The 12,959-nt window shown below is 41.0% G+C and overlaps 1 protein-coding gene across 1 annotated transcript in view; it reads left to right on the forward strand.

Moving 5' to 3' along the window:
* NPC1 (NPC intracellular cholesterol transporter 1) overlaps window positions 1–12,959 on the forward strand; it is a 27,937-nt gene continuing 14,978 nt past the window's right edge. The window contains exons 1-7 of the mRNA XM_071554666.1: window positions 1–333; window positions 6,963–7,085; window positions 8,368–8,474; window positions 9,046–9,221; window positions 10,026–10,193; window positions 10,791–11,040; window positions 12,603–12,679. Coding sequence (XP_071410767.1) covers window positions 16–333; window positions 6,963–7,085; window positions 8,368–8,474; window positions 9,046–9,221; window positions 10,026–10,193; window positions 10,791–11,040; window positions 12,603–12,679 — 1,219 coding nt within the window. The 5' untranslated portion in view covers window positions 1–15. The remainder of the gene's footprint in view (window positions 334–6,962; window positions 7,086–8,367; window positions 8,475–9,045; window positions 9,222–10,025; window positions 10,194–10,790; window positions 11,041–12,602; window positions 12,680–12,959) is intronic.

Raw genomic sequence — 12,959 nt, forward strand, 5'->3', positions numbered from 1 at the left:
GTGCCGGGGGAGGCGATGCCGAGGGAGGCGGTGCCCGGGCAGGCGGTGCCGGGGGCGGGACAGCGGTCGCGGTTGGCGGCGGGGATCGGGCGCGGCCGCCCTTTCGCTCCTCGAAGGGGCCGCGCCACCGCCCGGGCAGGCGAGGGCGGTCTTTCTGGACCTGCGCTGGCGCGGCTGTCCCCCTGCTTCTCCCGCCGCTCCTTTGCCGCCTCTCGCTGCTGCTGCCGAGAGCCCCCGCCGGCTCGCCGCGCTCCAGCCATGGGCACCCCGCAAGGCAGCCCCGGGCGGGGCGGCCTCGGCCTGCTGCTCCTACTCCTGCTGTCGCCCGTGCAGGTGAGTCCCTCACGGCGAGGTTGCCGTGGGGTGAGGGATGCCGAGTCTCCCGGCAGCGTGGGGAGGAGAGGGAGCGGCACGGGGGGAGCGGGACCCCGCGGGTGGTGCCTGTGGTCGGGGGAGCCGGGGCTCTCCCGGGCGGCGGGGCCGGGTGAGGCCGGCGCTGTCCCGGGTTAGGCCGCTGTGCTTGGGGGCACAGCGAAGCTGACACGTGGTACTGGGATATCCCCTCCTCGTCTCACCGTGATCTTCGGGTGACAGACGGGGTGGCAGCCGGTGACGCAGCAGACCCGCCGGGGAGCCCCTGCCCGGTGCCTGTTCTGGCCCCGCGGTCGCACCAGCGGCTGCCCCCGGGGTGCCGCGGTCCCTTGGCGTGCCCTGGTTATGCAATGCCCAGTGCATGTGAGCGGCCACGCAGTCACATGCTCGGCTGAGGCTTGCAGATGTCCTCGGTGTCTGGTTTGTTTTGCTCAGGGTGTTGCTTATGCTGGGTGACAGCTTCCTGGGAGTAATAGTCTGTGCGGAGAAAGAGCTGCTACTTATTGATGTGACGGTATTAAGACTACATTAAGGGCTAGAATAAGTTGGACTCCTTGATACCTTAGGAAAAAATGTAAAACCTTCACTCCTCTTCGCAGTCATGTTTTGGTTTGCTGTAGCACAAGCTGTAGGAGCGGGATACTCCACATTCCACTGGAGAAACAGGGAGTGTCTTGTAAGCCTTAGTGGTTGGGGTTTTTTTTCCCTCTCTACCTAAGCTGAAAACATACTTTCTAGGTCAAGTTTTATGACTAGCCCTTTTTAAACCCACAAGTTTGTAATCTTGTGTATGTGCTGAAGTTCTCCTGTTCTCATATCCTCTTCGAAAACCCTTTTAAAGAGCTTGAACATAAAACTAGGAATTCATTCTTCTATTACCACTGGAGGTGATTGTTAGTAATGACTCATGATCTCCAAGTGGGTAAGTAATGTACTTCACACCTAACCAATGTGCCTTTTGTAATGTATTGTGGAGGGAGATAGCATCCTGTGGCAATGAGGTATGTCCTAGAAGAAATGAGAGCTGCTGTCCTTTATGTATCAGAAGGTTACTGAGCTAGAGGAGCTTGAAACAAGTTGTCTTGAGATTTAGGGGAATCCTTGTAGGGGATGTGACTTTGTGGTTCCTAGAAGTAAATATTGCAAAGTGACTTTAACCATGCACGTTTCAGTTTCGTACTGTAAAAAGGCAGAATCTGGTGTTTTGGGTTTTTTTCCCATTAACTCTTATTTATGGCCTAATGCTCCACTGATACTTTTCAAAGAGAAGCTGATCCTTCAGTTCAGACTGAGCCTATATAGTCTTAGATGCTTGCAGAAGAGAAGCTTTGTGAGTGTGAACCTGTTTTCTCTCTGAAGTATAATGGTTTTGTGCTTTCAGTTGTGATGTATATAAATTCAAGTGCCATATTTTGTGTGTCTCCATTTTTCAAGAAGACAGTGGACTAGACTGGCACTTCAAGCTCATTGTGAACACATATGTAATGGATGATGAAGAATTGCAAACTGAAGTGTTCAGCCTCTGTAAGGTGCATCTTTCACTCTGAATAGTGCATGGTACCAGATTTATATCAGTTATGCCATTACTACTTTGTCTTCTCTTATAAACATCCTAATGTACTGGATGACATTTGTATTTTTAAGGGCTACTGTTGCAATTGATCCTTGTGTAATTATACTAAAACACAAGCTGTTCAATTACTGTCTAATCAAGGCTGGATACAGGTTTCCTATCAGCAACTGGGATCCCAAGCTGTAGGATATACTTGAGTTTCTGAAATCCTATGGGAAAATATTAATGACAGGTGTTGCTCTTGTCAAGTGGCCTGCACTGTGGTGTTACCTGACCTCGGACATGAAGTTCTGAAATGCCTGTGTTTCCTTGCAGGGAATACAGTTTCCTTGTCAGGGATGGCAGTGTAGCTTCAGAAGACAGTAACAACTTTACCTAAGTTACTTCCTGGAAAATCAGGAGTGACTTGTTTAGTCTTTCTGGATGGAAAGTGAGGAAGCTGCCTTAGAAGGGGAGAGATGACTGGAGGGAATGACTGGCAGGACTGACTGGTACTTTACTGGGCAGTAGACAAAGCAATCCAAGTGTTGTGCAGTATTATTATTATTTCCCTGCCCGACATCAGAGGTAGTTAGGGGCCCTGCACTTTCTGATCATACATGCAGTAAGTTTGTATTTTCTCAGTAACTCCTTGTCAGCCAACACCAGCTTGTTCCCACAGACGTTGAACTATTGCAACTTTCTCTTGCTACTTGGCCTTGACTTTACTGTGACATCTGAAATGTGCTTGGATAATTCCAGAACTGTGGCATGCTTTGCCTGACTAGTAGTAGCTGGTAATTTTTCTGTCTGAAAGGGAACAGTCTCCTATCTGGTGCAAAGGAACAAGAGGAGCTTGGCAGATAGTGTGTCTCTGAATTGGCTGCCTCTGAACAAGTTACTGAAAGAGATAAAGTGAGAATAAGAATTAAACCTGTAAAGTTTCCTTTAGTCCATGGACCCCCTCCCGTCACAGGAAGGCTGTGAGGTCGTGTGCAACTTCTGGGGCAGATCTGTGAACTTGACCTGGTGGCTTGTTTCGATAAATCAGTCTTGCCATTTATTAAGGGTGGTGTTGTACTTCTTTAGAACTCTCAACCTAGGGGGCAATAGCAGATATTAATGGACTGGAGGGGAAGAGTGTGCCTTTCCTGGATTGATGTTTTCACCCTGCAGGATTCCAGATGCATCATCCTAGATGAAGGAAGGGGAAACAGCTGTGTCTGACATTGTTGCCTTTTCCATACATTAGTAATCTTAATTGGAAGAGCCAAACAGTGTTCACTTGTCATTTGGTATTTGCAAGACTACAAATAGTTGCTGTTTCTGCATATAACATCATCATTGTTCTTTGTCTGCTTAACAACTATGTATTCATTGTTGGAGATGGCAAATGTTGCTGAAAGCATTGCAGATTATCAGTTTGTTTCAACTTGCAGTTGAAGAACCTCAGGCTGAAGTAAATGTGTTGATGATCTGTTGGAACGTTAGTTTTATTACAAATGAATGATAATGCCTGGGAACCAGAAAGCTCTAACAGAAGCTTTGTAGAATGCCCATACTTGCTCATGTGCAAGTTCTTTATTAGGGCTCCTGAAGCTTTGACCTGGGGTGAAATTTATCTTCAAACAGACTGAGTCTACCAGAAATAGGAATATAGTTTTCTGAACTCTGGGGATGTACTGAGGGTTAGTGTTAGTGGACTGCCAAATGGTTTCTAAGATGTGCTGGAGACAGGAGGGAACAGCCTTAATCTAGAGTTATGTTACTGTTGCTTTATGAAGTACTTAGGAAAGACCCATTTTAATATATGGTGCTTAGTTATATAATCTTAAAAAAAGGGGAAAAAAAACACACAGGAAAAAACCCCAAAGTCATGAACTGAGCCCTGTATAAGACTTACAGATATTTTGCCTCGTTTAGAAGGCAGTTGGTTTCAACATGGTGTTTCTCTACTGGTTTTGGGGCTAGGCTTTCACCCATTTAAGAGAGGTGATTGCTCACCTGAGTATTGACTTGAAAGTCTGACTCTGCAAGCAGCAGCTTTGTGAACTATGACTTATTAACAACCACACTTACTCATACCTATCTCATCCTACCACAACAGGAAAATTCTTCTGAAAGAATGGAAAGAGCAAAGTGCTTGTCTTACTCTGTAACTTAATCTAGCCTTTAGTAGAGGGTTTTGGGGGGAAGAACTTCCAGCTGTATCTTATCTGTAGTAATGGAGTAGTTACTTAGTTACTTCTTTTAACTCTGAATAGTGTCTCAACCCTAGGAGACCAGCCCACTCCTGTATTGTGTCACTGACTCAAGGATGAGCAGGCTATTGTCTTGTTAGTATTCAAGAGCTGTGTTGGTGACTTTAGGCGGTTGGTTTCCAATGATTTGATGTCTTTTTAGGCTCATTGACTTGGTTCAATCACTGTAAACCAAGGATCACCAAAGCTTACTGGTTCAGGGAATAAATACTTTTATTAATGAAATCCTGCTAGGTCATGGCATAAATGTAGAATCTTGGACTGTCTCTGAAATTACGTTCTTGATGTTAATATTGAAATAGAGTATTCAGACTTGCAGTTCTAGATCTAAGTACTCTTCTAATAGTTTAAAGTAGCTGATATGTTCAGCTTTTCTTAAACAGGCTAAAAGCTTGAGTGGCAAACATGTTGGATTTTCCATTGTAGGTGTTAGTGCTGTGGAACTTCATTACTATGATTTGACATCATTTATCCAAAATCAAATGTAAACTAATGCTAGGGCAAACCTCATCTTGTGTTTTTTTCCTTGTGTGCTTAGATGAATGCTTTTTGGTGCATGATTAAATGTCATGTGCAAGTAAGTTGCTTTATGTTCCATTCTGCAAATGACAGCAGAAAGCCTTGTAGGTAAATTTGTAGACACAATACAGATTGTATTTTATCTGGTATCCCTGTAGTTATAACCAAGGAATTATTGCCTTGAAATACAGATAACAGTTTTAAAACAACAGAACTATCAGTCAGACTGCTGTGGTAGCTGAAATGTACTCAAATTTTTCTTTGCACTTAGTGCCCTGATAAGGTTTTTAGTAACTGTTAACTGCATTACTGGGTTTCCCACACTTTCCACTCTGGAAGAAACAAAAGTTTTTCTGTAAAGAGTAGGTTGGTAAATATGTGATGTTTAAAAAGTAAGAAGTATTAGATAACAAGACCTAATGAAGCATAGAAAGTGTTAATAGTAAGTCTGATTATGAACCATTCTAGACTGAACATCAAAACCAGCTTGATACTGAAGAAATACCTAATTCTTTTCTCACAGGCAGTGCTAAGCAGCTCCAAATTCTTTGTCATTTTGTAAGAATAGTAGTGCATCTCTGCTTTCTCTTGAAGAGATAATTCATTCCTGACACTGGTACATAGGAACACTAAACCATCTTTCCCCACTAGTAGACTGTTTGCTATTAAAACTGAGGTAAACAGATGTGAGGAAGCAGAGTTGAATATGGTGACTTTGCATCAAAGAAGTGTAAATTGCTTAAAATAATTTGATACATGAACAAATTTATGATGTAGTTTTGATTAATAATCTTCAAGTTATGTAAATTTAGTGTTTTGGCTCATCCTAGTGTTAAACATTCAGTGTTTGTAAGAGCAATCTTAAGGTGTGTTTTTCAACTTGTATCATAGAATATGATGTGGTACATAAACTGAGTTTTAGACTTGGCTTGTTGAGAGTAACTTTGAATCAGGTCACGTTGCCCTGGTTAAGTTAAAGGGGAAACAAGTCTAACAGGGTTGGGTAAATTGGTGGTGGGTATTGTCCCTGATAAACAACCAATTACTGATGTGGTTTGGGTGTTCAGCAGAAAAATGGTTGTTGTGGAGGCACTGTAATTCTGGGTAGCTTCTGGGTATTACGAATACAGCCTTTCAAGGGCCTCTCTGGTCAGTAAACAGTATTATTCATGGTCAAGCACAAAGCACAGCAGCCTGTCCTTGAACCATAAGCATATGGTGTCTCTACAAATGTTAGATCAAGGTTGCTCAGGAAATAAAAATAGGTCAGTTATCTCTCAAACTGTACTAGCCAAACTCCTGATCAGAGCTGGCAGAAGTGTAGTAAATGTTTGTGCAGTCTGCTTGCAGCCCAGGTGCATAGGAAACCCTTGGAGCTATCTTAAAGTTTTTACTGTAAATAACTTGATATTGCATTAAGTGTTCTGATTTTCAGAATAAATATTTTGGCTCAGTATCTCAGATGTTTGTGTCAGTACCACTGAACAAAAATACAAGGTGTTTAAGATACCACTGTCCTTTTTTCCATTTCCTTTATTTTATGCACATAAGAAAGAATGATTTCTGAATTTTTAAATAGTCTCTTAAATGAAAATATTTCTAAAATGATAGTTGAAGCTTTTTCCTTTTTACTTAGCACTGGAAGCCTACTTGTTGCATTGCTTAGGCTTGAAAGCATCCTTCGAGATTGTGACAATACATGTGTGCCAAGCATAGAGCTATGAAGTTCTGTTTCAGAGTCCTCTTTATGTTGCTGCTTCCTCAATCTGTCACTCATGAGTTTGCAAGAAGGACCAAAATGTGGCAGGAAGAACTGAAATTGCACATAAGCAATACATTTCTCTCCATGTATGCTCACTCATGTGCCCTCAAGTGACACTATAACTAGTAATCATTTTGTTGGTTTGTGTGAACAAATTATTTTCTAAGTCATCTTACAATTGAAGATGCTTTTCAGATATTGATTTAGAGTTTTCTTAAGGAACTTTTATATTTGATCTTAACTGTAGAGAGTGCAGTTCCTGTTTCTGTGTTGGGCAAGGAAGGATGGGGAGCTGAGCTGAAGATCAGTGGTGATATGCACCATGTCAAAAACAAATGCTTTTGTTAATGGATGTTTTATATAGTAAATGCTGATGGGAAGTTTCCTAATCTGGATTGTAAGTGGCTTTTGGAATAGTAGCACATATAAAGTCTACAATAGCTGAGGAATTTGGCAACTGTTCCTTGCAGTTAATCAGTTGTCTCATGTTGATTAGGTACTTCCAGAAACATGTGTCTGGTATGGAGAATGTGGAGTTGCTTCTGGAGACAAGAGATACAATTGTGCTTATGATGGACCACCAAGAGCACTACCAGAAGATGGCTATGACTTAATGCAGGTGAGCTTATTTTGGAGGTTTGCTGCTAAAAAGAAAAGCAGTTCTCCTACACTTGACAATTCTGTATTGGGTTCTACTGGACTGCACTTTAGCCTTTAGCCTTCTCATTCTAACTTGATGAGAAAGCAAACGGATTATCTCTGATTTCTCAGGTATAGCTCATAGCTGCAACTGGGTAAAGGTAATATACCTCAGTTCCTTTTCAGAGATATGAGAAGTCCCCAAAACATGATTAGAAGCTTTTACAGACATAATCTTAAATATAGGATTGGTTCACTTGCTTGCATATTTCCCTCACTGGTTTGAGTACTCTTCAGTCATATTATTTCAGACTCGCCCAAACTATGATACCTTCCATAATTGTGCCCTTCTGATCTCTAAAGGACAAGACTAAACTATTCTCCATCAAATCATTCTTTAAGGGGAACAAAAGGAAATCTCTCTTAAGGAGAGATCTTTCTTGATCTCTCCTTAAATAGGAAAGCATTAAATGACCCATGTTCAAATGGAGCAAATTTGGACAAAATTAGCTGTGCCTAGTGTGAGGTGATATTACCTTATCTGGGCTTTAGCTGCCGAAATAAACAAATCCACAGTCAAAATACTTTGTATATTTTGTGCACAATTGAAGATGGTATTTTCTGACCTGCCTCCTATCATCTGATAGTTCAAAACTTTAAAGCATTAAAGAAGGGGTTTTACTGGTGACAGGAGTGACTTAATTAAATATGTCAGTGGGCTAACTACTCTTATGTACTGTTTCTGAAGACTGTTTAGTGTACAGTTCTTGCATGTCACTATCAGTTATGCTTGTATTAAGTGCGTTAGTCTCTTCTATAAACTGAAGATGAAATAGCTCTTCCAAGTAATCAGTGATTTTTTTTGTGGTTAGTGGCATGTCTTCTGGGACTTTGGAATCTGATACTATCCGGAAGGAGTACTAGAGGATAAGCTGCAGGAATACTTTCAGCTTGTCCTCTCACCAATAGATTCTCAAATGCCATTATCATTCTATATATAGACTGTGGTGACTAAAGATCATCTGAAGGAGCTTTTGAAAAGGAAGTGCTGCCTCAACTAAAAAAAGTGAAAAAAGTGATTCTTCTCTCTAGTCTCTAAACAACAGTCTTGTTTGCCAGACTGGCTTTTTTTCTGTGCATCTCCCATAGCAACAGCTGCTGTCTTCTGAAATATGCTGGAGCAGAACCTATAACTCTGAGTTCTGAAGTCTTAAACATGCTTTTTCTTCCTTCACCTCTGATCTCAATATTGTTTTTTTAAGGAACTCTGTCCAGGTTTTTTCTTCGGCAACGTTAGCACTTGCTGTGATGTTCGTCAGCTTCAGACTTTGAAAAATAACTTGCAGCTGCCTCTGCAGTTTCTCTCCAGGTATGCTAATGAATGGCAAAGCAACTAGTTTTGTAAAAGAATAACAAAGCACAATAAAAGTCTTCAAATAGACTGTAGAAAGGGTAGTAATTTCATTTAAAGGCTTATTGGAGCAACCTCTTGAAGTCACTTCCTCATCTGAATCAGAAGGCTGCAAGTCACGAAACAACTACTTGCAGTCTGGGTTGAGTTAGCTGAGTTAGAATAAGCATTCCCTTCGTTTGTTTCAAGCTCCTGTATCTAACAAAGCCTTCCAAAGAGGGTAACAAAGTACTGTTTGGTCCAGTTCTAACAAGAGTCTTCCTGCTATAAAGCAGTTAAGTTTTTCTTAAAATTCTATTTATATCTGCTATTTGAGGTAGGCAATTTTGCTAGTCAATTGTGGTGCTTAAAATTGCTCATTTGTAGCATCAACAACTAATGTTGTATTGCTTATTAAAAACTTTAAGATTGAAATATTTAGTTCAGTCACTCTGAGCAGAATGTTTACGCTTGCAAGGCATACCTGACTTGACCTATATAGCATCTGTACCTCTTAATCTGATTGCTGTTAATTGACTTTCCTACCCAGGTGTCCATCGTGTTTTTACAACTTGATGAACCTTTTCTGTGAACTGACTTGCAGTCCAGATCAGTCTGACTTTTTGAATGTTACAAGCACCATACCTTATTATGATCCAGTTTTAAAAGAGAACAAAAGTAGCATTACAGAGCTGCAGTACTTTATTGGAGAAAGCTTTGCAAATGGTGAGTAAACAGTGTACTAATTTACCTTGGGCTTTGTCAAGGTAACAAGACCAGTGCATTTTCAGGAAGAATTGGGAAAGGGAAACATCTCTGACTGTCTTTTTGAAGTTTGAGTCATCACATAGGTAACAGTAGTTCCCCTTAAAACTTCTGGAACACTAGCTGAACATCTAAAGAAGTGGTTAATAGCTGTTACCTATGATGACTTAACTTCAGAAAAACAAGCCTAAGCCTACCTGGTACTAAAACAGTCTGGCAAGTATGATACTAAGTACACAGTGTACTACAGTGGTTCTCTAAGAGGCACTCACTCCTCTTGAAATGAATTGTTCTAGTATTTGGCAAAATAAAATATATTTTTAGAGAATAATGAATTTGGGTTGTATTTTGATTTTGTAGCAAGTTTAAAGCATTAATTTTCTCTATATGCTTTGTGCAGTGACCTTAAATCAAACTGGGACACTTGAGTCATGTATGGTCTACAGGTCAAAAGTACCTTATATGTTTGTCATAACTTTCCCTGAAAATAACTTTATGTAAAGTAGTGTTTCCTCTCAAGCAGAAAAGTGTGTTCTAGTATAATGCACATTTGGGTGGCTTACTCAGAGTAAGGCAGCTGTAACAAAGCATTGCAACCTTGAACACTATAAATACAACTAAAAGCATTAGTTCACTATCCTAAGATGTTTTCTCTTGAAAGAGAAACTTGGAACTTGGTGAGTCTGATGTTGGAGATACTTGAAATGATCACTCAAATTATAACATTGGTTTAATGACTCTTCTGTCTTCATTCACTATTCCTAGCAATGTATAATGCCTGCAAAGATGTGGAGGCTCCATCAAGTAATGTTAAAGCGCTGGGGTTGCTGTGTGGGAAGGATGTCAAGGACTGCAATGCAACCAACTGGATTGAGTACATGTTTAGTAAAGACAATGGACAAACTCCTTTCAGCATTATTCCTGTCTTTTCAGGTAAGAAACTGAATAGTCCTTGCCTTTGAAACTTCTGTCAAAGGCTGTGTGCTATAGCTAGTGCATTGATGTGTTAAACTGCTGCCCAGCAATGAATGTCTGCAGTCAGAGGCTTTCAAAGCAATGTAAGATCAACTTACCTTTTTTGATTTCTGCTTGGAAGTCACACTTTGCACTTTCTTTGTATACAGCTTCTTACTGTATCATTCTCTAAAACCCATTAATGATGGACTGATCTTAGGTAACTAGCTAGCTGGTATTTCTTGGGAAACCCTGATCCTGTAGGATTTCTTTGTGAAATGTGAAATGATATCTTTGTGAATTTTTTTCTTTTGTTAAGGTTACTTTGTGAAAGTACTTATGTCCTTATTACTTTTACAGATTGAAGGGTTATAAACATGGCCAGTCATTTAATTAATAGACAAATGTAAATATAGTTGGTATGGGAAAGGTAGAGGCTTCTTCATCTGCAAGACCAAGAAATGCTACTTGATATCAACGCTAGGGCCTTTCTTACAAAGGATTAACTTGCTTAACTGTGAAAATCTGAATTCTTCCTGGTAGTAAACTGGTTCTGCAACTTGTGATTTGTTGTAGATGTTCCTGTCCATGGAATGAATCCGATGAATAATGCTACCAAAGGCTGTAATGAGCCTGTGGATGATTCAACAGGACCATGCAGCTGTCAAGACTGTTCAATTGTTTGTGGTCCAAAACCTCAACCCCCTCCATTGCCTCCTCCTTGGCTGTTGTTTGGTTTGGATGCTGTGTATGTCATCATGTGGATTTCCTACATGGGCTTTCTACTCATATTTTTTGCACTAGTTTTTGGAGTGTGGTGCTACAGGTAAAGCATTCAAAATACTTAGCTCTGCAAGTCATTTTATTTTCCTTGCAATCTCTGCCCAGGTCAGGTGCTTATGTCTCTACTACTTCAGCCAGCAAAAAGTTCTGTTCTGTGACAGTGCTTATACTTACAGGGAGTGTTCTGACACCTAAAACTATCTGATAGAAAGTGAGTGCAGAAGTTGGTTTAGTTGATGCACAACTCTCATAGCACCCCTAGCTACAGGATCAGATACACTGTTCTCCAACTTTCATATGCAAGTATGCTAAAACTCTGGGGAATGCATATTCATAGTAAAGCAGTTACCTGCCCTATTGCAAATTAAGGCATGAATAGTTTTCCCTAGTCTCCTGCTTTGAAAAAATTAATTGAAAGCTGGGCTTCCAGTAACTACAGTATACCACCCTTGATCACATGGCTGAAGTACCTCTCCTATGAAGACAGGCCAAGGGAGTTGGGGCTCTTCAGCCTGGAGAAGAAAAGACTCCAGGGAGAACTTATAAGCAGCCTTTCACTACCTAAAAAGGGCCTACAAGGGAGTTGGAGAGGGACTTTTTACAAGGGTGTATAGTCATTAAGACAAGGAGCAATGGCTGTAAGCTGAAGGAGGGTAGGTGTAGATTAGGTATTAAGAAGAAATTCTCTACTCTAAGGGCGGTGAGGCAGTCTAAGAGGTTGCCCAGAAAGGCTGTGGACTCCCTGTCACTGAAAGTGTTCAAGGCCAGGCTGGATGGCACTTTGAGTAACCAGATCTAGTAAAAGGTCCCTGACCATGGCAGGGCAGTTGGGACTAGCTGATCTTTAAGGTTTGCTTCACTCTGTTCAATTATGTCCAGGAAACTGAAATTGCTCTAGAATAAGAATTCTCTGCATGGAAAAGTATAGTGAGTACAACAAACTTGACATGCTCAGCAGCTTTACCTTACTGGGCAACTAACTGGTGGGTGTGTCTGATATGTCTAGTTCATAGACAAAAATATCCTGCCATACTTGGAGGTCTGGCTAGATTAGCAGGAGGAGGGTGTTGAACTTAGCTCCTGCTCTGGGTATCAGAAGTGAGTATAAGCAGTTTAGGTCTATCATAAGTGTTCTGTGCTATAACTTGCTTGTCTTCAGGACAGGAGGCAAGTACCTTATTTTTGTTTTTTTCCCTAGTTCTTCATTTCTTCAGGCCAAGTATGTAACTTAAGCATTTTGACTAATTAAGCAGACTATTTCAAATGTAAAAATCTCTTGCAAATCTTATCACTCTGAGTTATGATCAATTTGAAGAGACTCTGTGCTGTTAATGCTACTGATCTTCTAAACAGGCATGAAGAACCTGTGCTTGATCTAAGCTGGAAACATTTAAGTCAGCTGAAATGACTATATTTTCCTCCATAGGATCATAAACCTGGAGATTACTGTTCTTGAGGGGATGAGTGTAAGGGGAACGTGGTGCCTATAGGTCCTGGAGGAGTCAAATTTCAAATTAATTAGAAGCATTGAACTTTACTCTTTCTGTACAAACAGTACAGACACAGTTTTGGACATGCAGGTTAACATAGCTTTTTGTCTTGCAGGAGGCGGCACTTTGTGTCAGAGTACACACCAATTGACAGCAATGTAGCCTTTCCTGTGAATTCCCACCGTGACAATGGTATGCCTTGGATAAGAGTAAGAGGTTGAAACTCAGCTTGAGTGCATCCCCTTCTTGTAGATGAGCTCTGGAATTTTAGCTTTGTTAAGCCATATAATCCATTCTTAGAAGGCTTTGTTTCAGTTTCGGCTAGTGTGTCTCTTGTTTTAGAGCAGTACTTAACCCTATTTTGCAGGAAGTGGGGAGGTCAACACAATGCTAAAATCAATTTGGTCATGTTTTGACTCATCCATGTATCCATTTAAAGCATGCTATGAAGGAATTGTAGTTTAATTTGCAT

The sequence above is a fragment of the Pithys albifrons genome, chromosome 4 (genome assembly GCF_047495875.1).
Source record: "Pithys albifrons albifrons isolate INPA30051 chromosome 4, PitAlb_v1, whole genome shotgun sequence".
In the NCBI taxonomy this organism is placed as follows: Eukaryota; Metazoa; Chordata; class Aves; order Passeriformes; family Thamnophilidae; genus Pithys; species Pithys albifrons.